Raw genomic sequence first — 26,303 nt, 5'->3', positions numbered from 1 at the left:
AAGCCCACCTAATTGTGAGAGAGGAGAAAGAGCCTGCAGATCCTGCTGGAGGAGTGTCTCTCCAGGAAAGAGTGAGGTACAGCACTTCACCAGTATCTGGGGGGGACCTGGAGAGCGATGTATGGGACCCAGCATCAGCTGGCCTGCAGACTCTCCGTGCTGATTGCTGTTGGGAACCCTGACTTTGCAAACACAATTGTCGAGGCCCAATCTGGGCCTTGACGGCATGTTGGAATCGGCCTGTGCGTGGCTACAAATGCCAGCTAAAAACTGGTCTGTGCATGGCCATGCCTGCACAAGTTGTGAACTGCATGTGGATGTCTGCAACTGGCAGTTCGAAGCCTGGCCTGTGCTTGAGTGCAACTGCCCAAGAAGTCATCTCCTTTGCGTGGCCCAAACCAGCAAGGTGTGATCAGCACATGCAAGGGCTGCAACTGCCGACATTGTTCCCGTCCTTTGTGGGGGGGTCTGCAGTGACTGAAGTGGTGACCAGCCACATGGAGTTGTACTTGCTCAGTGTCATTCAGACCAGTCAGACTTCAGCGAGGGCCTGCTGGTCCCATAATGGGCCCAGTAACAAGACCCCAAAGCCATTTGAGACCATGCTGGTCTAGGACTGCCATTGCCTACAGCCTGAGGACCAAGTGTGGGTGCACTGCCCTGCGCTGCCTCACCAGCTGAGGCTGGAGAGAAGAGCTTCTGGGGCGCAACGCCACTAGCTCGAAGCGTACGAGCGTGCTTGAGGGCTTGGGTAGTAACACACCTGTGAGAACTGATTGTACTCAGGAGTGGTAAGAACCGTACCAATACTGTGTGCACAAATACCCTGGGAATGACTGATATGCATCTGATCTATATTCACACTACTACTGCATTCCCCATGGATGGGGCACTGTGAACTGAGAGAGAGCCCGGACAAGGGGTAAGACTAGGGCGGAAGTCTGAGATGCAGTACTGTCTCAAATAATACCCAGAGACTCTAAATTGTTTACTGCTGGTAGTAGCTAGTTAGTAGATGTAGTGTAGTATCGCACCGTAGTGTGGATAAAGTACTTTGTTGTAAAGATAAGCACTGGGCTAGACGTTCACTCATTTAATTGTTGATTGATTGCTGAGCTCGAGCAACTCCATTCTGCCTCCTGGAGAAGCCTGTGACTGCTTGCCCGTCACACTTGGGAGCCAAGTTTGGAAAGAGATTTACGTGGTCTACTTTGCAGAACTATAGCAGGATAGACCCCGAGACATCAGGGGCAAACAGCGTAAACCTTTGCACTTTATTTCCATTTTACACTACACACGTATCCTTGTAATTTTCTAACAAACATATCAACTCACTTCTCAGGACATATTTCATTGCGAGTTCACAGTAAGCAGACTACTGGCATTCTCAATAAGAGAGCAAGCATTAAGGTTTTTCCCCATTATTTTGTCTTGGAAATAATGGTAAGTGCCCCAGAAGACGGAATGGGGACATATATGTTCTATAAATCAACAAATTCCGTCCTCTATCATGTGATGAAAGAAATGTCGCATGTAGAACATACACTTCCAACAGCAGCAGCTTTGTGCTTGATTTTCCAGTGTTCCACTGCAGTTTCACCACAGAGTAGCTAACTTTCTCTGTTCATGGTAATCGTGAGACACACCTGAATGCCATGCTGCTTGAATAGGAGTTGTAGAACTGAAATAATTTCCAAAGGAACACAGTGTAGAAAATGAACTAAATTAGACATTATTTTTAGCCACAGCTATTTTGGTTAATTCTCTTGAAAGCTAAAATGAGGACAGATTGTGTATATGTTTTTAAATATCCTTCTTAATCATGTCCGAAAAAATGTGAGAATGCTGAGTGAAACATACTTTCAACAGCAGCAGTGGTCAGTCAGTTGGTTCTCAGTGTTCTTCACTAGCTGCACAACAGAGTTCTATTGAACGAGTAGAGCACTATTGTTCTGTATTTATTTATGATAAAAGTGAGGCGTTCCTGAATGCCAATTTGCTGGAATAGGAGATATTGCATTTGAGGCCATTCCTTTGGAACATGGTGAAATAAATAATCATTGAGGTGTTAATGCAGAACTGAATAAATAATTAAAAATGTGAGAGAAAGTATAGATATATATTATATTTTTTAAACAGATCCCTAGGGTTCCTCCTTCCCCTTTCCATATCTGTTTCCTCAGATTATCCATCCTCTTTGTTAAATAATGCCCCTTTCATTTTAAAATAATAACATTTTGATAGACATAAAAGATTTTCGTTAATGGTCCATTTAAATGTATGGGAGTTGCTTTTTTAGCGGTATAGGTAGCTATTTGCAAACCGATATCCTATTTAAATTGATTAGATGTATGTTCCCATGGGTAGTGAGACCCTTGAAAAGAGCTTACATTCAGACATTTTGTTTTTGTTTTTACTTTTTCCCGGCTTCCTTTTGTCAATAGTTGCATCTCCAGGCAGGGGCATGCACTGGCTACATTCATTTTATTGTGAGTTAAATATAAAGAAATAATAGATATGTTAAACAAAATATATTTATATTCTAAAGGACTACATTCACATGTAATTAATTAAAACATATTTTTAAATAAGTGATATTTGAAATCAAAGAGAACAATGAGGGTGATATTTGAAATCAATCTGTCAGGAAGTGCACAGTTTTCAAAGACTTGGAACGATTTAAATATACAGTATGGATGAAGGCAAATGAATGTTTTTGGAGGCATATACACCGGGACGGCTCCTCTAGCCAGCAGCGGAAGTTGCAAAACCTTTTCAAGAAAATGATAATAAACTGTGTGGCCAGCCAAACACACATGCGCAGTAGGCTCTCTCCATCCCAGCAAGACAATTGCCGGGCTGGAGGGAGCCTGCACAGACTCCCAGTCTGCCTGGGAGCACCCTGGTTGGGCGATTGCCTGCAGGGCAGGCTGGGAGCCTGTGCCTGCAGCCTGGAGCTATGAGGGACAGAGGAGCAGTGCGGAGAAGGTAGGTTTTTAAAAAATTATTTGTATTTATCCCCCCATACGCCACCCCACGCCTTCTGGTTGCTGCTAGCCATGACTTCATTTACAGGAACTTGTAACAACTAAGATAAGAATCATTTGTATTTATAAGTTTAGCCTTCTGTGCAGAAAAGTGAATGATTCTAAGGTTGCATTTTTGGCAGCAGGTCTTCCAGTGCAGGCACATTCTGTGAGCTAGATAAACATTATAATTCTTCATTAGAACTGTGAGTACCACGGACAGCTGTTAGGGGAAGAGGGTATAGAGATAGGTAGGGATATGTCTCTGGTACTAGCTATGAATTTCTTACGTGGATATCAACCCGCTTAGAGCCAATCAAAGTGCAGGATTTCTGTAGTACACAGCTGTGTTAAAATAAGTAATACGTGGGCAAGCCAATATTCACTAAACAAACACAACCAACTGACAAAAATCCAAGAATCAGACGGAAAGGAGCCCCAGAAACCAAAAGTGTTACAGTGTCATTCAAATGGTAAAAACGTGCTATAAAAGTTCTGATAGGATAACATTGCTGTATTCTCAATGTGTCTCTGACGATATCATTTTTTTTGTTCTTTTATCCTGCCTGCCTTTACCTAGGATCATCACGGTATATGCTTCTTCCTTCCAGAAGCAGCCCCTTAGCTACAGTTTGCTGCTGAACCCCAGCAACATATTTAGCATCCATCAGGTGACTGGGGAGATCAGTTTAACGCAAAGTGTTGATTATGAGAGCGACCAACATCAGTATCTGTTGCTCGTTAAAGCGACTGAGAACCTGGAGCAGCTCACGGGCACAGCAGAAGTACGTATGGTTGTAATCTTGTTGTAAGTTTTTTGTGAGCAAGGCATTTACCAGCCACAGCTGTATACAGAAAGGATAACAACATGTATGCCATTTTCTTCTAAAGAAACAAATACTGTGACTTCATCTAACAAGTAATATTATTTGAATCTTTGCCTAAAAATGCACATTACTCAATAAAATGTATATATGTCCAAATACAAGTGCCAGCAAAGGACGTTTGTTGACGGGGAGAGTAAGATATAATGTAACTGGAGCATAAATTCAAAAGTGATGCTGTATGCAATAAAAAACAATAACATTTCAGTTGCCCTTCAGCTTTGCGTTCATACCTGTTAGACCTGGCATCCTTGGTGTAATTTCCCCTGTCTTTTTGCCTCTGCCTCCTGTATTTTTGACTGTGTGCTGGATTTCGTTTTTGCTGGTTTTGGTACTCTGGGCACTTTACCACTGCTTATCAATGCTAAAGTGCAAGTGCTCGCTGTGTAAATTGTGATTAAGATTGGTTGTCCAAGATTGGCATATTTAATTTACTAATACGTCCCTAGTGTAGTGCACCATGGGTGCTTAGGGCCTGTACATCCAATGCCACTAGTGGGCCTGCAGCACTGATTGTGCCAGCCACATGAGTAACCCTGTAAACATGTCTCAGACCTGCCATCTCAGTTTCTGTGTTTGCAGTTTTAAACTGCCATGTCGACCTGGTAAGTGCACCCACTTGCCAGGCCCAAACCTTCCCTTTTAGTACATGTAAGGCACCCAGTAGGTGGGCCCAAGGTAGCCCCATGGGCAGGGTGAAGCGTATTTAAAAGGTAGGACACATACTGGTGTGTTTTACATGCCCTGATAGTGAAATACTGCCCAATTCGGATTTCACAATTGCAAGGCCTCTCTCCCCCAAAAGTTAACATGGGGATTTCCTTGAAATATCTCTGAAGCATAATTTCCCATTGGGAGCAGATAGAGATGTGGAGTTTAGGGTCTCTGAACTCACAATTTAAAAATACCTCTTTTAGTGAAGGTGGTTTTTAACTTGTGTGTTTGAAAATACCACTTTTTGGAGTGGGCATTTTCTTGCTTAACCATTCTGGGCCTCTGTCTGGCTGTAGAATACACGTCTGGGTCAGGATGACAGTTGGGCTGGTTGTGAATTCACTCTAGACAGTCACACAAAGGGAGCTGAGGTGTGCCCTGCATATAAAGATGGGTCTTCCTGGGTTAGAGTGGTGGGAGGAGCTGACACTTGCACCTGATTAGGGCTGTCCCTGTCCTTACACAGTACAGTCTCCAATCCCCTAGAGGGTGTCTGGGAACAGGGCAGGAAAGGCAGGGTCTTGTGCACTACAAAGACTTTCCTTTGAAGTGAGCCTACTTCAAAGGCAGAAATGAGTATAAGTATTGGACCCAAAACCCCAACTTTTTAGAACACTTCTGGATTAAAAGGAGATTCTGCAAAGGAGAGGAACTGAATAACTGTTCAGAGGAGTACTGCCCCTTTGCTGGGTTGGCCTGCAGTTGCTGCTTCTGCTTTGGAGAGGACAAAGATTGGACTTTGCTGTTTATCCTGTTTGTGAAGTTTCTCCAAGGGCTTGGACTGAGCTTGCCTCCTGTTAAGAAGTCTCAGGGACATCACCTGCCTGCCCCTTGGTTCACTTGCTGAGGACCCTGACTTGCCAAGATGTTCCCCTCTCCAGTTCCTGGGCCCTTGGGAGTGAATTCTGGCATAAAGCAAGAAGAGACAGGCACATCGACTTCAGAGGACTCCAGAACTGGTGCCCTGCCAGACTCCGTGCCACTGCTTGCACTCGAAGCTGTGGTCCCTGTTGAAGTGCGATGACCGCAACCCACACCACAAGCCCAACGCTGCTGCAGGGCCTCTGAAGTCCTGCAACATCGTGAGTCCTGAGTGCCACCAACGTCCATGACACCCGACTCTGCCACAGCACCTGTGGCCCCGTGGTGTGACCGCGACCGCGACCCAGAGAGGTCACCCCATCATGTCTTGACCCACTGAACTCATCGACCCCACCGGATCGTAAGGAACCGACGCCTCACCTATGCTGCCTACGTGAGAAACCAGTGCCTCACCTCCCCTGCATAGCAAGAAGGAACCAATGCCTCAACTCCTGCGTAGCAGTATGGAACTGATCTGAACCGGCTCCCGTGACGCCTCACCTCCCCGACTCCGTGCCATGTCTTTGACTGTGCCTCGTTCCTAAGGTACTAGGAACTCCGTAACCGGCATCCCAGTCCCTCACAAATGGCGTAGGACTGTTGGAAACGACTCTGTTATGACGCCATGATAGCACCAGTTGGAACTAATTTGTTTCTAAGCACTTTATTTGGATTTAATCTTTAAAAATGTGTATCTTTGCTTGTGTATGCTGGATTTTTGTCATTTTAGTCTTGTTTTACTTAGATAAATATTAGTTATTTTTCTAAACTGTGTGTGGGTGCAAATACTTAATGCATTTCCTCTGAGATAAGCCTGACTGCTGCTACCAAGGGGCTGAGCAGGGGTTATCCTATGTGTGTGACTTCCTTACCCTGACTAGAGTGAGGGTCCCTACTTGGAAAGGGTGCAAACCACTGACAATTAGAGACCCAATTTCTAACATTCATTGTCAGAGATCAGTTTTAAAGATGATTCAATGCTATAATTAATAGATGTATCACAAAGAATGACTTGAATTGTTTTGGACATGCATTGACCATTGCTAAGTTAGTTGATTGATTAACGATAAATGATTACTGGATAATCCATTTTGGAGATTTAGTTTTGCTTGAGACATACCATAAAGCCAGGATCGAACCCTTGTCATTCCACTTCTTTTCTTGTGGGTAGTGTGTCTCCACATCAGCTGGCATCCAGCTGAACTTCAATGCTAGCATGAACAGTCAACTGCTTCAGTAGTTCCTGTATGATATTCCTTTGAAACATACCAACACGGAGTCATCCTCCTTCAGCCAAATGGACTACCTTACTTAGTGGTGTTTTCTGCTCTTGCACAATGTGTGCATAGTCACACTAAGTAGTCCCCTTCAGTGCCAGGGACTACTGACCCAGTGTGTGTTCTTGCATAAAAAATATTTATCCTTTTCGAGGGCTGGTTAGTTCTCCCAAAACTGCTACTGGGCCGCTTGTATGTTACATGCCATACTCATGCAGCACTCACATAAATCATACTTTTTGCACAAAAAGCAATCTAAAAGACCACCCATGCAAGCACATGCATGCATAAGCAGCAGCATGCACTGCCACCCACCATTCAGTGTTTTTCCTTTCATAAAAGAACATTCTGAATTGGCTGCCCCGGCATGCGCACTTATCTGCGTGCCTAAGCACCTTTAAAGTTTTTTTACAAGTTTAAAACTATTGAAAGAATAGCAGCTGTACATGCCCATTTGCATGCCTAGGCGCCTATCTTTCTATAGTTTTGTAAAAACTTTATTACAAAAACCACTTCATGATGGCCACTAGTGCTTGCACGTTTGTGCTGAAGCATATGCCCACACAGGACACAATCTTTCAGTGGGATATGAAATATAGTTTTACAAAAACCCTTCACAAATAAAACAAGCTTTGGCAAAGTCAGAAGATCAGCAGCCAACATGAGACCTATCAGTTTTGGCAATACTTGTTTAATGATTGGAGTTACAAACATTGAGGTTTGTTGTTGTTCAGATGGTCTTCTGTGAAGGACTAGGGGTTTTGTTCTTTTCCAAAATGCACTTCATTTGAAAATGTTGAGTAGTCCTCCTGTTGTCCAATTTTATCTTCTTTGTATGCATACGTGTACTAAACCTGCTTTTGAAATTGTCCTCAGATACCCTTTAAGATGAAGGGTATAAACTCAGAGCTTTGTGATTAGCTGAGAGGGACGTCTTCCAAACAATAGGGGTACTCAATATGGGATTTGTGGCATTCTAAAATATCTTCTTTTAAAGAGTTTGTTTTCTATATGATCTTCTTTGAAAAGTTGTGTACTCATTCTTGTTTGTTTGGCTATGGAGACTTAGTGCTTGCTTATTTTGCCAATGGACATTCCACGGGCTGCACTGCAGTACTCAATTAAACAGCGCTGCAGTTGGAGGTAGGGAATTGCCTGTGGGCAGGGTTGGGAGGATAGAGGGGGTACAGGAGAGGGACACCTGTGAAAAAAAAAAAAGAATTACAAAAAACTAAAACGGGCATCAACAGGGGGCGAACACAGACATTAATAGTGTCTGTGTTTGACCGACGGAAAAATATCCACAAATTATATTTTTGTTTGTTCAGAGTTATCTTCTGAGACAAGGGATACTCACTTTGATTTTGAAATTGTTCTAAAGGATTTTCTTTGAACGATTATGTGTACTTATCCTGTTTTTTGTGTTTTCCCTGGTTTCCAAGGTTTCTATACAGTTTTCCTAAATAGAAATTACACAAAATTACAAAGTCAGATTGGTGTGATCATTGATCCAACTAATCACAGTTTTACAATTAAAAATGTCACACAGCCCTACCAACTTGGTACTAATACACTACTAGAATATTGATTCAGCCCTTCTGACTTAGGCCCCCATTACGACTTTGGCGGTCTTGCTGGCCCCAGGAGACGTGGGGCGCTATGTCAGAGGGGGGGGGTGGGGTGCTGTGGCTGGGGAGGTGGAGGGGGGTCTAGTGCTTGCTGGGTGGGGGAGCCATCTACAAGTGACAGGGAAGGAATTCCCTGCTACCGGTAGCCCTTCCGCCATGGTTTTCATGGCAGTGCTACCACCACAGAAACCATGCCGCCTCCAAATACTGCTGGCAGTCTTCTGTGGACCACCAGGTCGGAGATGCTCATCTCTGGCCCAGCGGTTCAGACCGCCGTGCCGGTATGAGTGGAAATGTGTCGGTTTGACAGACGCTAAACCGCCACACTCATAATGTGGAGGTCTGCACCGCCAGCCTGTTGGCCGTGCGACCGCCACGATCGCCAGGGTCAAAATAACCCCCTTAATGTCATCTGAAGGTGTTAGAATGAATAAGTTACATAAGCAACAGTGAACCATTGTGAATCAATGCAATATTGCTTGCAAGCGGAAGATCCTTGGAAACTGTTACTAAAGCTCTCTCTAACAGGCTCTTTTCAAGAACAGTGTCATTCAGAATTAAACAAATCCACATCTTCCTGCCTGTAGTGTCAGGCAGAAGTATAAAACAGAGAATGTTATGATATAGCAAACATTTTGAAAAAGACAATGTCACGTTTTAACTGAGACCAATTTAGACTAACCCAAAAATATCATACTTTAATATGTCACAGTACATTAGTTTTAATTGTGATAGCTCCATGTATGTATACAGATATGAATTCAAATATAGATTAATTGCTCTGCACACATTTAATAATGCACATTGTAATTTAAACACACAAATCTCTAACAGTCATAACCGCGTCAAAGATAACAGAGTGGTAATAATTTTCAATTTAAATAACACTATTATTTGTAAGAGGCGTTAACACATTGCAGAGACAGCATCCTATAAATCACATGCCTGGCCTGTGGTGTTCATGTGAGATAATGTTAAAGTACAGGGGTCGTTAATTGATAATATAAACAGCATTAGTAAATTCTTGCAGACCTAGGTAGGATTAGCAGCATAGCCTTCATAACCAATACAATTAACTTCGTTTTTAATAACACTTTGCCTGTTAATAGAAGCTAATTACTGCCCTCTTCTCTACAGGTTTTGGTTGTCGTCACAGATGTAAATGATTGCATTCCGGAATTTCAGCAGTCGGTCTATAGTAAAGACAATGTCGCACAAACGGCCCCTGTTGCTGTCTCTCTTCTTCAAGGTTCGTTTGATTTACTATATTCAGGAGTGGGATTTTTTGTGCTTGTGGTGTCACTCGTTTCATGTTGCAATCATTTGATGCAAATTGTTAAAAATTAAGCTTGCTCACAAAGTATATAAAACATATGAATGAGGTTTTTTTTCGTCCTGATTTTCAGGCTTCTTGTTTAGTGACTTTTGTAGGTTTGAAGTGCATTGGTGTTCGTGGCATTTATGGCAGAAACTCTGTGTTCTTTAAATACCACCTGGGTGCTTCAGTTCTGCTTTCTTCAGCCATTGCCTTCCTTGGCTCAGAATCATTAAGCCACTGGCTTGAGACATTGTTAATCGCTCATTGAATGAGCCTTTGTTCAACCTTATTTATAATTGCTTTTTGGATGCATCCTTCCCGTTCCACTGGAGCTCATGAGGGACTATTTTACATCTAAGAAGTACATTGTAAAGTTTGCTAACTGTATTTTTGTGACCAGTGCATTATTTTGCAAGTCGATCTATGTACTTATAGGTCACTTCGCACAACACCAAATCACAGTGGGTCACAATTTGACCTACCTCATGAATATTAATGAGGTCGTTTGCAAATCGTGACCTAACACAATTCGCAACCAGGAGGAAAGTGGGGTCAGCAGACCACCATTATGTCTTTGATTGCTTTTAAAGAAAGCAGTCATTTTTTTTATACAACCTGTTTTCATTAAAGGAAAACAGGATGTGTTTAAAAAAAAGTTTAACAACCAGATTTCTTTTTAAGAGTAGGCATTGATCCACTGCCTAGTTTTAAAAAATGTTTTTGGCAATATTCACAAATGGAAAGTAGTCCCTTGGGGACCCGTTCCTGTTTGTGAATGGGTTTCCACTACCTTTGTGTAGTCAGTAACATATTAATGTAGTGAAATAAAGGCTTGGCTGAAAACACATTAACACATCCGATTCAGAATTGATATTTGGAAGGGATGACCTCAACATGCCCTTCCAAATACAAACTCATTATTTAGTCAAAAATTGGTATTCATTAACATGTTACAGAATCATAATTTGTGTATGCTGTATAACAAAAGGCATTTTTGCGATCACAAACGGCCCACTTTTGTGAATCAGACTCTTTGCAAACACAAAAGGCCATAATACATTTGGCCCTTAATGCTTTATCTCATCCATACATTATGCACTCAATCTTTTATTTCATCTGTTTTATATAGCAGCAGACATTTTTGTTGCTTTTATAAATGGTCATTTGTGAGTGTCAAAACTATTGCCTATTGTATTTTGAAGCTTTAACAGAGTGTTTAGTGCTATTGCATTCTTTGGAGGCTGCTCTACACTCATGAACTAGAAATTGACTAATTGGTTGGTCAAATTGTCTCATTATTTGTTAGGGGAGAGATAATATAGCTACCTCCATAAATACACATTAGTGAGGTTTTGATCTATGTGTTTTATCTTGTTTTATCTCTGTCTACCTCACTTAATAATTTTGCTTACAAGTTTCTTTGATTGAATAAAGCTCACTCGTATCTGCCACCTCAATGATTAATACCCTGATCGGAACACAATGTCTAAGGTGTTTTGAAAGTTTGACAATCAAAGATCCTTGCGTAGAGACACTGTTCATAACCTTCAGTTCTGCTCATTACCTTCTAATCCGTTCATTGTTTAATGTTTCTTCATGTACATTATTAGGACATGCCTTTGCAGTATGAATCTCTTTTATTCTTCTTGTTTCTAGTGGCAGCCAAAGACTGTGACTCAGGACTGAACTCAGAGGTGCTGTACCACACCCTGAGCCCTGATTTTAGCATCTCTACGAATGGCACAATTTCACCAGCCAGACCCCTTGACTATGAGCGAGCCAATCACCTGTATGAGTTTGTGGTCATGGCGACAGACAGGGGCCTAGATCCAAAGACGGGGACAACCACAGTCAGGATCCGCATGTCCAATGTGAATGATGAGCCACCAGAGTTTTCTCAGCCAATGTAAATATTACTCAAATGTTTCCTTTTCTTTCTGTTTGAGAGATATTCACCATTACTTTGTCACAGTGTTCAGTCTTTTTGCTCTACTCTAGAGAAATATTCCAGGCTCTAGAATCCAGCCCACACAATGACGGATGAGAACCGGGCATCAGTGAAACACTTACAACTTCTCTCATGCTGTCTATCAGTGAATCAGTTAACTACATGCTTAAGTACCCTGTGAAATGCTGAACAGAAAAAAACTTGAAAACATCTACCTAGTAAATTTTGTATCTTAAAAATAAAATTATGGTTGGAGACTGTGTGGAATAGGGCTACACCATAAACGGCGACTTTCTCCACATTTAACTTTTAGCCCTAAAATTATGAGGCTGTTTGCTGACTATATGAACAAATGTACAACCTCTCAGTGATAATGAAACAGTTTTGTTGTAACGTTTTCTTTTGTATCTGCCTGTCTTTTATGTGTCTCACTTTGCCATCTGTCAAAGTCTGTCAGTGGCATGACCAAACACAGCATGGATCAGGGTCTTTTCTGAATCCTCTTTCAGGGTTCTGCAATGCTGCAAGGACTAGCAACTTTACATTTGGAGTGTGAAAAGATTTGAGTTGTATCACACCCTCACCTTTTTCCTATGAGCAATATGAAATTGGGCTTTCCTGCAGTTCAGTCAGTTGCAGTTCTATCTTAAGAGTGGCTTGCATGGAAAATGTTGTACCTTCACCTGCAATACCTAGATATGATTTACAAAGTCAGGATCATATAAGTAAGCTTGCGGATTCATTCTACATTTGTGGACGTTGTCCAAAGTTTATGTAAATTATGTATAGTTCACCATGACTAGATTTGGGGCCTCTTAGGGGTGTGTCAAGGGACAAGTCCGGAAACTGCAATGTAAAGGAAGTGGTCCCGCACACAGTTGTTACTTTGTAGATGTTTACAAATATGTGTTAAGAATTTCCCCCAGTTATCTGGATATCTGTGCTCACATCTGAGTCGTCCAGGTATAAGTCTAGGGAAGTACACCATTATTCATCATTTTCACTGTAGCAAAACCCTACACATGTGGCATTCATAATCTCCACAGTGTGTCGACTAACAGTATTAACCAGCTCTCTCAGAATTATGAGATTCTAGGGAAAACCATGGAACTATTTACTTTCAGCCTGAGATTTTGGCTGCTGAATGCTTGCACCAAAATTGGGAAAAAGGCGTGGAATCAGGCCTGTAATTACCAATTGCTAGGTAATTCCTCATTCCTTACTAGATCATCAGGATCTGACTTGTAATGGGATGTATTTTCTCTGCCCTTCAAATTGGTATCTCCAGGGTGGGTAAGTACATAATGTAGGCTGATGTCTTTCCTAAACATTGGTTCATTCTTCATGAATTCACGAGCAAAGGAGTCAAATAGTTCCATAGGTACTTGCAAACAAAGTGTTTGTCTTTAAACAGCTAATGAACATTTAAAACAACTGCGCCCTCATCCTGCATCCTTCAGTCAATAACAGTTTTTTACTACTCTTATTGCATGAAAATGAAGGTTTTGTTGTCGTTTTCTGAGATGACCAAATTCTCAAACTTATTAACTTAGTGGTTCTATTGCAACTTTGAATACTAAAACACCCCCAAGCTCTTGAATAAAATGTCATATTTCTGCTTCCCACCACGTGAATTTGAGGTCCCACTTCTAAGTATTTGATGTGTATTATTATTAATATCTCTGGAGGTATGTATATTCCATCTCTCTTATTAAGGAGATAATGGGTGATTTTCTAGGATAAAGTAAGATTTTTCTCTGTTTGTGCTTCTCTGTTAAGTGTCCTTCCCCTGTCTTCTTTCATAGTTATCCAGGGAAGTTTAGGTGAGAGACTACAAAATGCATACAATTGTGATATTGGTTATAGTCTGGAGTCTGCAGTATTAAGTTAAAATGTCTAGGTTTGACTGGTCATGAATATCCCTCTTTTGGTTGTATATTGATGACTAGGTTTGTATGGTGATGTTACTCATGGGTTCTGATAGTTTACATTGATAGGAGATTTTTCTAAAAGTGTCAGGCACAATCCAACTGGCTCAGTTCCTTGATCACTTTGAGAGAATTTGCCCACGTACGCAGAACCGTCTTGGTCAATATTTTGTTTGTTTCACAACTCTTGAATCAATATGGCCACTTCTTCTAATGCATTGCTCAACGAGAAGGGCTTTTCAGAGTTACTTTCTACTTTCATACAAGTTTCTCCATCACTTGTTTCCAGTTCTCAGTTATCATTGTCATTGCAGATGGAAGTTGGTTCTGGGATCTCTCTCATATAAAATTGATCTATCTGATTCCTCTGCCATAAGGTTTAGATCCAGCCTACTCGAATGGTTGTCACCGGACTAACACTCCCATCATGTTTAGTATTAGCTCATTTGTACAATGGTACTTGTATGTTTAGTAACCTTCCTCTGCCCCCTTTCCCTATAGTTATGGCTAGGGATTCCAGGCACCTCCTCTGTTGGTAACAGCTTTCATACCTCCCCTCTTTCTTTCACAAAGAAGTTTGAATATTTCATGGTGGGTATTATTGATCATGGGATCTTGGAATTGCATCATCTGCTGTACCTATTATTGCTAGCGTGGGTTTAGGCCAAATGCCTAATGGATATCACAATCTGTTGATTGTTGTTTTACATCTAGTACTCATAGTTGATATTTATTCTGTGTAATGCTAATTTTATTTGATAGTAATGGCATTTGGTAATTAATTATCTCCCTTTTACTAATAATAGAATTGATTCCTACCAACTAATACTTATCCCATCTTTCCTCCGACATTGTCAGATCATGTTTCTTCACTTTTGTACAGTAAATGGTGGCTCCCCAGTTTATACAACACTTTACATATAGTTCACATGTTCATCCCTGCAGGGTCATTAGAAGCCTTTTAAAAGTGGATCTTTTCTGCTCCAAGGTCCAACCACTCATACAACAAAACATGGAGCACAGGACATCTCTGTCTTGTAGCCTCCCTCTATGTTTGTATATATTTTCAGAGATCTGTCAGTTAAGACTTATGCTTGTCACTGACTGTCTTCTTTCATAGTTATCCAGGGAAGTTTTGGTGAGAGACTAGAAACTGCATACAGTTGTGATATTGATTATAGTCTGGGGTCTGCAGTAATAAGTTAAAATTTCTAAGTTTGACTGGTCATGAATATCCCTCTTTTGGTTGGATATTCATGACCAGGTTCATATGGTGATGTTGCTCATGGGTTCTGATGGTTTGCATTGATAGGAGGTTTTTCTAGAAGTGTCAGGCACAATCCAGCTGGCTCAGTTCCTTAATTGCTTTGAAAGAATTTGCCCACCTTCGCAGGACCGTGTTGATCAATATTTTGTTTGCCTCACAACTCTTGAATCCTGTCAATTTGGTCACCTCTTCTAATGCATTGCTCAACGAGAAGGACTTTTCAGAGTTACTTTCTACTTTCATACAGGTTTCTCCATGACTTGTTTCCAGTTCACAATTATCATTGTCATTGCAGATGGAAGTGGGTTCTGGGATATCTCTTATATAAAATTGATCTACTTGATTCCTCTGCCATAAGGTTTAGATCCAGCCTACTCGAATGGTTGTCACCTGACTAACACTCCCATCATGTTTAGTATTAGCTCATTTGTACAAAGGTACTTGTATGTTTAGTAACCTTCCTCTGCCCCCCTTTCCCTATAGTTATGGCTAGGGATTCCCGGGCACCTCCTCTGTTCATACCAGCTTCCATACCTCCCCTTGTTCTTCCACAAAGAAGTTTGAATATTTCATAGTGGGTATTATTGATAATGGAATCTTGGAATTGCGTCATCTGCTGTACCTATTATTGCTAGCATGGGTTTAGGCCAAACGCCTAATGGATATCACAATCTGTTGATTGTTGTTTTACATCTAGTACTCATAATTGATATTTATTCTGTGTACTGCTAATTTTTATTTGATAGTAATGGCATTTGGTAATTAATTATCTTCTTTTTACTAATAATAGAATAGATTCCTACCAACTAATACTTATCCTATATTGCCTCCTACATTGTCAGATCATGTTTCTTCACTTATGTACAGTAAATGGCCGCTCCCAAATGCATACAACACTTTACATATAGTTCACATGTTCATCCCTGCAGGGTCATTGGAAGCCTTTTAAAAGTGGATCTATTCTGTTCCAAGGCCCAACCACTCATACAACAAAACATGGAGCACGGGACATCTCTGTCTTGTAGCCCCCTCTATGTTTCCTTATATTTTCTGAGATCTGTCAGTTCAGAGTTATTCTTGTCACAGACTTTGCATATAATGACCTTACCCATTCCACATATTCACAACCTATACCCCTTTCTCCAGGACACAGCACAAATTGCAAGTCAGTCAAGATAAAAGTTATGATAAGTCATGGAAGTCATGGATTTTTTGTGGTACTCTGCTGTGGCTATGACATCATCAACTTAATACACAGCCAACTTTGTCCTGTGTGTTAAATCTCTGTTTTTAATTTTAGCATGCCTCTCATTCCTATATGATAAGATGTCCCCTTTTTTCACACATATGCTATATTATTGTTACTTTCTAGCAAAGGCTGTATTCTGCTGCAGGATAACTAACATAAAACTGAAAATCTGAATTTGATTCAACCTGTTTGATTTAGTAGTTGTGAATTCACAGTTGTCCATGTGGAAGAAACTTAATACTCCTAGCACACTCTAATCCATATTAATCTGGTTGTTGCCCCTGTCCACCATGTTTTCCTCTGATAACTATTTTGTGCATGGGTGCTTTTGGCAAATTGGTGTTTTGCGTATGTCAGATGTCATAAGTTGTGACATATGTTTTGTGCATTTATAAACATAACTGTTACATTTCATTAATTTTATGCATTTGAACCTGAACCATAACTCAGTTTGCAGCTGTGGGCCGACCTGCGGTGGGGTTTGGATGAAGGACCTTGCCTGCTTTGAGGCCCTGCACTCAGTCCATCATGTGCGGGCCATTCCCTCTGTGCAGGGCATTTGGCAGTGTGCAAGGGAGGTTTGGTGCAGGGCTTGGCCTGTGGCCTGGCTCTACACCCAACTTCCAGTGGGCACCCAAACCTGCTGCATGCTGCAAGTTATTTGTTGGTAAGGATGTGCGTTCTTCTCAAGTAATATGGCCACATTCTGTTTTGCTTAGCGCTTTACTCTCTCTGGATAGTGACGCAGAGCTGTCCATGGCTTACTCTGGTGACATGCTGTGGGCTAGTAATGCAGCTGTTTGCAATGCAAGAAACAACTCTTAATAAATCATGGCCCAGCCAGTGATTTTCCCTCAAAATGGAAAAGTATTTCATTGCACATTCTTACTCAATACTACAAATTAATCGTCAAATATATCCAAAATGTGGTAAATTATTTTCGTTTGATGAAGCACTCTAACAGTTTGTGCCCCAGAAAGCCGCAAACCCTAAAATCACAAACTCCCAATACTACTCCCCTAAGCTGGGCGTACTATATTCATTGCACACACTTACTCAGTACTACACATTACATTTCAAATACTTCCACAATTTGGTAAATTCCTTTCCTTTGGTGATGCCCTCTAACGGTTTTTGCCCCAGCAAGCCTCGAACCCTACAATCACAAACCCCCTACACCACTCCCCTATGCTGGGCATGCTATAATGAGCTGCGATGTTGAACATCATGCCTACTGTCATCGGTAAGGTATTAATAAACTATATCAAAGCAGAAGTGTATAACCAAAACTCAATGCCAAAAACAGTTTTAGAAACAACTACCTTGTGAAACTTAATATAATGATTCTTCATTAACACTACAAACCCTAAATATCATGTACTGTGAATCTTTTTTTCGTCTTTTAACCTTTGCTGAAAAGGTTTGTACAGCCCAGAGCCATTGGACTGAAAAGCCAAGCTCCAGATGTGCTTAAAATAAAGGGACATTTCTCACAGGGTCATCAATCTAATGCCCATGAAGACTTAATGCGACTTCTCTTAATATCTTGGGTGGGGTGCTGTGGGGGCTACTGTTTTTTTCTGAGCCCCTAGACAATGTTGTAATCTGTTGGTGGTTCCCTGCCCTCTCTGGAGCACCGTGGAATACAATGTGCAGATTTGTAGACCCGCCACTTGGGGTTATGAGGTGACCTTTAAGGGAGCCCTGCAGCACTCCCTTTGATGCAACTGTTGGCTTTTTGTAATTTGTATTACTTTTTTGTTTGTTTAAGTGCACTCTGTGACACCTTTCAATTTTTTTATGTTGGGTGCCAGGCCCCAAGCAGGCATCTGTGGTGATTTTTGTTGGGGACCATGGGGGAGTCCCACGGTTGCTGCCGACTCTCTGTACACCTGACACAGCTCTATCCCTGCTCTCTTGCCTGTCTACAGTCACAGGTGGGAGTATGGTCCAAGGGGCTCTCCCCATCCATAGTAAGTGCGGACAGGTCCCCTCAGGCTACTTGCCTCCAGCTCCCCTTGGACTTGTGCATGGGGTAGTGGCATTGGTGTACCCCCAGGGCGCTGATCTTCCCCCAGAGTAAAATAATTCCAAGACTCCGGGGTGCTGGTCTTCCCTGAGATTTTCAGCTCACATTACCCTCGGGGTGCTGACCCTCTCGGGGAGGTCAAATGACTCCATGTCTCTGGGGCGCTGCCCCTTCCCTGATGCTTTCATTTAATTCTTTGGTGGAAGAGGCCACCTGTGCTCCCAGGCTAATCTTTTTTCCCGGGTGCCCCAATTGTAATTTATGTTACGAACAAGACACTTCCCAAAATGGAGGCTGTCTATGCTATATTAAATAACTGCCCTTTTGTTATGTCAGTGACAGAAGCCAAAAAATCCTGAAAACTCTTTTTCAATGCTAATATTTCAAAAACTGCTAGACGGATTTACACCAAAATAAAAAATAAAAAACATTGCCTTCTGAGTAAAGCTATACTTTCATGTAAGTTTGGCGTAAATCCGTCTAGCCTTTTGGGCTGTAAATAAGAGCAAAATTTCCACGGGGAGCTAAAATGGGAAATTGCTTGTTTTTTCACTCCCCAACACCCTCAAAAGATCTTCATGAAACTTGGTGTGCTGAACTTTGGCTGACTCAGTAGGTAGATTTCCAAGTTTCATGCATTTCCATCCACGGGGTCATTTGTTACAGGCAAACCAAAAAATGCCTTATAAATGTCAAAACTGTTAGAACCATAACTGTTCCTATATCAGAGTTTGTTTGCTGGGGGAGATCTTTGGCCCTTTGTTTTGATTTATGGCATTTTAATTATAACTAGCTAAGTTCTCTTGCTATGTCTCTCTCTAATTTCTTTCGATCCTCCCTTGATAGAATTTACATCGTTAGATCTTTAGGAAGCTCTGCAATTCTGTCCTTTGTTACTTTTACATATTTACTTGGTACTAGTTCTCTGCAAAGGTACTGACAAGCCATATGTTGTGCTTGGAATGTAGACCACATGCTTTCAGGCATTGTGTCTATGTTCTTGAGCATTCACCTTAGTTATGCTTAGCCTCAGGCATGGCTTTTAATTGATGTTCTGCACGTGCCCTTTCAAGCTGCCTAAGATATTTCTCTTTACTGTGATAGATATTTTTTTCTTTTATTTTAACCACCCTATCCTGCAATTGTCTACTGTTTGATTCATCCAGGGTTAGGCTGGCCTTAGGAAACTAGTTGTACTCTTCCCATACCAATTACTTAATTGGCACTGATTCCACATTCACTGTAATTTATTTGTACAGTTGGTTCCATGCATTTCTCCCAACATTAGGTCTTCTATGATGAGTTTAATCACCGTTTGCCTTTGGGTATTTCTTCTTGCTTGGTAGCAATAGCAGGGAATTACTGGAAATGTCCATAAGGGTAACCAGGAAGGGAGCACCCTGCCTCACACTCCAGCATGCAGTCAGCCGCAATGCATCATGGTAAATGCAGTCGAAGGTTGTTTTATATCCATAAAGTAATCTATAGGTTTTCACCTTAGTAGGTGCAGCAAGTGCTGTAAATCTCTGGACACGTGTTTCCGGGTTCAGCCCTTCATCAGCAGAGAGCAGCTTTGTCTGTGGGGTTGCTGGAATGCATGCTGGAGTGTGAGGCAGGGTGCTCCCTTTCTGCTTTTCATGTCCATAGGGGTATTCTGTTTCTACTGCTATGTGGGCTTTTGAATTTGACATCATGATATAATCTATAAGAAACGAGTGGCCATTCAGTGAATTCCGAATTCTTTCCTTTTAAGAGATTCATCAGGCCATACATCCCTAAAACCACCACCCTTTTGAATGCTACTAATCACATAGAATTTGTGTTACCACTGATCAGTCTACTTCTGAATCCATTATCACATTAAAGTCTTCTCTATCTCTCACTTTGAATCATGCAATAGGAATTGTATCTCCTAGAGAAGACTCAGTGACTGCTCAGGAGGAGGGTAGATATTCAGAATTGCTACATTCTCTTTCCTGCACCTCGCAGTCACTGTTCTATATATCCACTTGTCCCACTACATGCTGTTGACTTTTTAAGGGTGTGTCTTCCTGTTCATGGGTACGCTCGTGAATCCCGCAAAGATCTCCTCATTGTATATGACTCAGCCCATTTTGCTACCTATAAGTGGTAAATCGTGTAATCTCAAGTTTCTGTTAATAGTTGGGCTGGAATACAGGCACTCATCCTGTGTAACCAGCATAAAACCAACCTGTTATGAGCCCTCTTTCATCCCCATGTGTTGGGGGACCATTCATTGATCACATTCGCCAGAAATGTAGGCAGAGAAATCTAGTAACAGTCGTCTATGACATGGCGGACCTGTGGCAGACAGTGTTAGGTCAAAGGTTTTCAACTGTGGAGCCTACTGAGGTTCTGCCTTCTGAAACAGGGTGGTTTCTCAACTTATAGCCAAGTAACTGTGAAGTCTGCAGATGGGGCATCTGCAGTTGTTTGGTGGATACCTCTCTCCTGCCAAACTTTGAATGACCCCTCCCCACATGTAATCACTGTGGGCGCTACATAATATTCGGAAATATGATTTACGTCTGCAAAAATAGAGCATTTACTATGGCAAAATCCTGCTCCTGGCACACAAACATTGTTGGGTGTTTTTCATTGACAGTTCCACCAGCATGCCATGATGGTTTATGTCTAAAAAAAAACCTCTAAAAAGGGGATTTTAGACCACCCACTGTTTACCATTTGTTGGTGTCATTATCACTCTTTTTTGCTGCCTTCTAATTTCACAGAATATGCAGCGTATCATTTCCTGCGGGGCATGGACCACGTACAGGTTAAATAATCCTAACCAGTCCCATCGTGCTGTGATTGAGGAACTATTTCTTTTTTTTTTTTGCCATTTTCTTTATAGCGCAAACTCGATCCAACCCGACCCGAGTGCATCAATGCTTTACTTGAGCACCAGTTACATTCCACAAATTCAAATTCTTTCTTTTTTGAGATAGGGTAGATTACGTAATTTGTCGAGATTACAGCATATTGACCCGGCCCAGATATTCAACCTGGGTCCCAAGGTCCGTAGCGCCAAGTCCTTCTTCCCCCTCCATCCCGCTCCTTCTCCAGCATACCTGCTTTCCTCGTTGCTCGTGGCACAACCATGCGCTGCAAGCACCTCCTGCCTTGATGTGCGGAAAGTTCCTAGAATATTCTTTATTGTTAATATTTCGAGAGAGGGAGTTTACATTTCCAAAATAAATTTCCCTGGCCCTGATTTGCTCACTTCGAATGTAGGTGGTTCTTTCGTGTTGTGCAGTAAACATAGGTTATTTCTTTCTAAACAAATCTTACAAACAATTTCTAAAGTGAAATGCACTCTCCTTTGTAGAGTAAAATTACATCGATAATAGCGAACAAGGTTCTAGTAAAAGTGCACAAAGTAAGTAAAAAATAATTTTATAGCAAATGTGCAAATTTACTCTCAAATTCATAAATACTTGCACAATTTGGAAGTAACATCAATTTTGTTCAATGTCTCATGTGAACACCACAGTCATGGTAGCGTCAGTCATCTATTATCAGAGGCGTTTGCTCTTCAAGCCAGAAGTTCATGCTGGAGAATTAGACAGTACATGTCTTACAGATGCCACCCTTTCACACTCTGCTGATGTGCTTTCCGCTCTTGGCAGTAGCTCCGGCTCCCTTCCAGGTTCCAGAGTTGTAATAGCCCAAATCAACAAGCATTGGCAAAGCCAATGAGTCTCGCCTGTATGAGCTTTATTGGCTTTGTCATTTTTTTTTTTTTTTGTAAACCAAGTTGTACAGCAGCACAGCTGCTATGCAGCATGGCTAAAAGTAAAAAGAAAAAAAGGCAGTGCTATGACGCGGTCAACGCTGGCCCATTGATAACACTCTTTGAAAAACCTTCAGGCATGCTGCACGGCAGCCAGGCAGGTGTACAACACGGAAAAGAAAACATAGGCAAAACCAATTAGCTCTACTTTTGCGGTTTTCAATGTTTTTAAGCCATGTTGTACAGCTGCATGGATGCTGTGTAGCATAATTGAAAGTAAAAAAAATGAAAGCACTACGACGCTGCCAGCTTTAACTGCATCATAGCACTTTTAGTTTCACACGTTGAGCAATGCTGCACGGCAGGCGGGCTGCTGTAAAACGTGGCTAAAAAACATTGGCAAAGCCAATGGATCCCACATAGGCAAGACCTATTGGCTTTGCCAAAGTTTGTTTATCAGTCCTTCTTCTGTCTGCTGACTTTGAGGTCAGCTCTGCTAAATTAATGGTTTTTACAAGCAACAAATTTCACCACAAGTCAGTTCAATGTAGAATAGTCTGCGAAATGGAACGAAATGTGTTAAATCTGCTTATGTGGAAAATGTCATATTGTAGTCTACTGAGTGCTTTAATGAAGGATGCCATATGGGTTACCTATGTTCAGTGCTTAATTTGAGCCGGTGGTTCCCGGTGCGGGCACCAGCATTTATTTTTCTGCCTCAGGCATTTACTGCGAGCAAAACAAATATGGGAAAGACGGAGGAAGAGAAAAACGAAAATGTGGCACAAAGGGAGAAAGCAGAAAGCTGCAAGTTTGTTGAAAGGGCAGGGAGTGACTGTACATGGATTAAAGAGGCCTGAGATGTCGTCGGGATTACAATGCCTCAGTATTCCGTTCTTGCACGTTTAATTGCAGCGGTCGCGTGTTTCAGAGGAGAGCTTTGGGCACCGCCGCATTTTTATTTACAAATTAAGCAGTGCCTGTGTGTGAGAAAGTAGCCTCTTTCTAGCCTTGTTACCCCCACTTTTGGCCTGTTTGTGAGTATATGTCAGGGTGTTTTCACTGTCTCACTGGGATCCTGCTAGCCAGGGCCCAGTGCTCATAGTGAAAACCCTATGTTTTCAGTATGTTTGTTATGTGTCACTGGGACCCTGCTAGCCAGGACCCCAGTGCTCATAAGTTTGTGGCCTATATGTATGTGTTCCCTGTGTGATGCCTAACTGTCTCACTGAGGTTCTGCTAACCAGAACCTCAGTGGTTATGCTCTCTCTACTTTACAAATTGTCACTAACAGGCTAGTGACCAATTTCACCAATTCACATTGGCATACTGGAACACCCTTATAATTCCCTAGTATATGGTACTGAGGTACCCAGGGTATTGGGGTTTCAGGAGATCCCTATGGGCTGCAGCATTTCTTTTGCCACCCATAGGGAGCTCTGACAATTCTTACACAGGCCTGCCACTGCAGCCTGAGTGAAATAACGTCCACGTTATTTCACAGCCATTTACCACTGCACTTAAGTAACTTATAAGTCACCTATATGTCTAACCTTCACCTGGTGAAGGTTGGGTGCTAAGTTACTTAGGGTGTGGGCACCCTGGCACTAGCCAAGGTGCCCCCACATCGTTCAGGGCAAATTCCCCGGACTTTGTGAGTGCGGGGACACCATTACACGTGTGCACGATACATAGGTCACTACCTATGTATAGCGTCACAATGGTAACTCCGAACATGGCCATGTAACATGTTTAAGATCATGGAATTGTCACCCCAATGCCATTCTGGCATTGGGGAGACAATTCCATGATCCTCCGAGTCTCTAGCACAGACCCGGGCACTGCCAAACTGCCTTTCCCAGGGTTTCACTGCCGCTGCCGCTGCTGCTGCTGCCAACCCCTCAGACAGGTTTCTGCCCTCCTGGGGTCCAGCCAGGCCTGGCCCAGGAAGGCAGAACAAAGGACTTCCTCAGAGAGAGGGTGTTACACCCTCTCCCTTTGGAAAAAGGTGTCAGGGCTGGGGAGGAGTATCCTCCCCCAGCCTCTGGAAATGCTTTGATGGTCACAGATGGTGCCCATCTCTGCATAAGCCAGTCTACAGCGGTTCAGGGATCCCCCAGCCCTGCTCTGGGACGAAACTGGACAAAGGAAAGGGGAGTGACCACTCCCCTGACCTGCACCTCCCAGGGGAGGTGCCCAGAGCTCCTCCAGCGTGCCCCAGACCTCTGCCATCTTGGATTCAGAGGTGTGCTGGCACACTGGACTGCTCTGAGTGGCCAGGGCCAGCAGGTGACGTCAGAGACTCCTCCTGATAGTCTCTTACCTGTGTTACTAGCCTATCCTCCTTCCTAGGTAGCCAAACCTCCTTTTCTGGCTATTTAGGGTCTCTGTTTTGGGGAATTCTTCAGATACCGAATGCAAGAGCTCACCAGAGTTCCTCTGCATCTCTCTCTTCACCTTCTGCCAAAGGATCGACCGCTGACTGCTCAGGACGCCTGCAAAACCGCAACAAAGTAGCAAAGACGACTACTGCAACCTTGTATCGCTGATCCTGCCGCTTTCTCGCCTGTTTCCTGGTGGTGCATGCTCTGGGGGTAGCCTGCCTCCTTTCTGCACCAGGAGCTCTGAAGAAATCTCGCGTGGGTCGACGGAATCTTCCCCCTGCAACCACAGGCAACAAAAGACTGCATCACCGGTCCTCTGGGTCCCCTCTCAGCACGACGAGCGTGGTCCCTGGAACTCAGCAACTCTGTCCAAGTGACTCCCACAGTCCAGTGACTCTTCAGTCCAAGTTTGGTGGAGGTAAGTCCTTGCCTCCCCACCCTAGACTGCATTGCTGGGTACCGCGTGATTTGCAGCTGCTCCGGCTCCTGTGCACTCTTCCAGGATTTCCTTTGTGCACAGCCAAGCCTGGGTCCCCGACACTCTAACCTGCAGTGCACAACCTTCTGAGTTGTCCTCCGGCGTCGTGGGACTCCCTTTTGTGACTTCGGGTGGACTCCAGTTCACTCCTTTTCCAAGTGCCTGTTCCGGTACTTCTGCGGGTGCTGCCTGCTTCTGTGAGGGCTCCCTGACTTGCTGGGCGCCCCCTCTGTCTCCTCATCCAAGTGGCGACATCCTGGTCCCTCCTGGGCCACAGCAGCATCCAAAAACCCTAACCGCGACCCTTGCAGCTAGCAAGGCTTGTTTGTGGTCTTTCTGCGTGGGAACACCTCTGCAAGCTTCTTCACGACGTGGGACATCCATCCTCCAAAGGGGAAGTTTCTAGCCCTCTTCGTTCTTGCAGAATCCACAGCTTCTACCATCCGGTGGCAGCTTCTTTGCACCCTCAGCTGGCATTTCCTAGGCATCTGCCCACTCTCGACATTGTCGCGACTCTTGGACTTGGTCCCCTTGTTCCACAGGTACTCAGGTCCGGAAATCCACTTAGGTTGCTTTGCTGGTGTTGGTCTTCCTTGCAGAAACCCCCTATCACGACTTCTGTGCTCTCTGGGGGTTATAGGTGCACTTTACACCTACTTTTCAGGGTCTTGGGGTGGGCTATTTTTCTAACCCTCACTGTTTTCTTACAGTCCCAGCGACCCTCTACAAGCTCACATAGGTTTGGGGTCCATTCGTGGTTCGCATTCCACTTTTGGAGTATATGGTTTGTGTTGCCCCTATACCTATGTGCTCCTATTGCAATCTACTGTAACTTTACACTGCTTGCATTACTTCCTTTTGCTATTACTGCATATTTTTGGTATTGTGTACATATATCTTGTGTATATTTGGCATCCTCATACTGAGGGTACTCACTGAGATACTTTTGGCATATTGTCATAAAAATAAAGTACCTTTATTTTTAGTATATCTGTGTATTGTGCTTTCTTATGATATTGTGCATATGACACCAGTGGTATAGTAGGAGCTTTGCATGTCTCCTAGTTCAGCCTAAGCTGCTCTGCTATAGCTACCTTCTATCAGCCTAAGCTGCTAGAAACACCTCTTCTACACTAATAAGGGATAACTGGACCTGGTACAGAGTGTAAGTACCCCTTGGTACCCACTACAAGCCAGGCCAGCCTCCTACACTGTGTTACTAATTACAACCACTGACCACTGCTTTAAACCAAGCTAACCACTGATCTTTTAAAAGTGATGATGACTCTGTCTTTAACTAGTCGTAGTAAATTATTTTGTACCTTTTAGCAAATACTGCAGTTATTTACTAAGGTTTTCTTTGTGTGAAGCAAAGCACTGCTTTCATTCACTTATATAAAACCCTTCGGGCACAGAGCAAAATTGCACAACACTGCAACCCTCAGTAAATGATCCCCGCAGTTTAACATGTTACAGCCTCAAGTTTTCTAAAGAGATGGTTTACGAAAACTGAGTGATCAGGGGCGTGGGTGAGCTTTGTAACACCCCAAACTGCCCC

At 42.7% G+C, this 26,303-nt stretch overlaps 1 protein-coding gene across 1 annotated transcript in view; it reads left to right on the top strand.

Moving 5' to 3' along the window:
- The window catches only part of LOC138268205 (neural-cadherin-like), a 506,556-nt gene that overhangs the window by 185,641 nt on the left and 294,612 nt on the right, over positions 1-26,303 (top strand). Inside the window, exons 4-6 of the mRNA XM_069217644.1 lie at positions 3,607-3,811; positions 9,528-9,639; positions 11,365-11,614. Of these exons, the coding sequence (XP_069073745.1) occupies positions 3,607-3,811; positions 9,528-9,639; positions 11,365-11,614 (567 nt within the window). The remainder of the gene's footprint in view (positions 1-3,606; positions 3,812-9,527; positions 9,640-11,364; positions 11,615-26,303) is intronic.

The sequence above is a fragment of the Pleurodeles waltl genome, chromosome 12 (assembly GCF_031143425.1).
Source record: "Pleurodeles waltl isolate 20211129_DDA chromosome 12, aPleWal1.hap1.20221129, whole genome shotgun sequence".
Classification (NCBI taxonomy): Eukaryota; Metazoa; Chordata; class Amphibia; order Caudata; family Salamandridae; genus Pleurodeles; species Pleurodeles waltl.
This window is presented reverse-complemented; position numbering and strand designations above follow the sequence as displayed.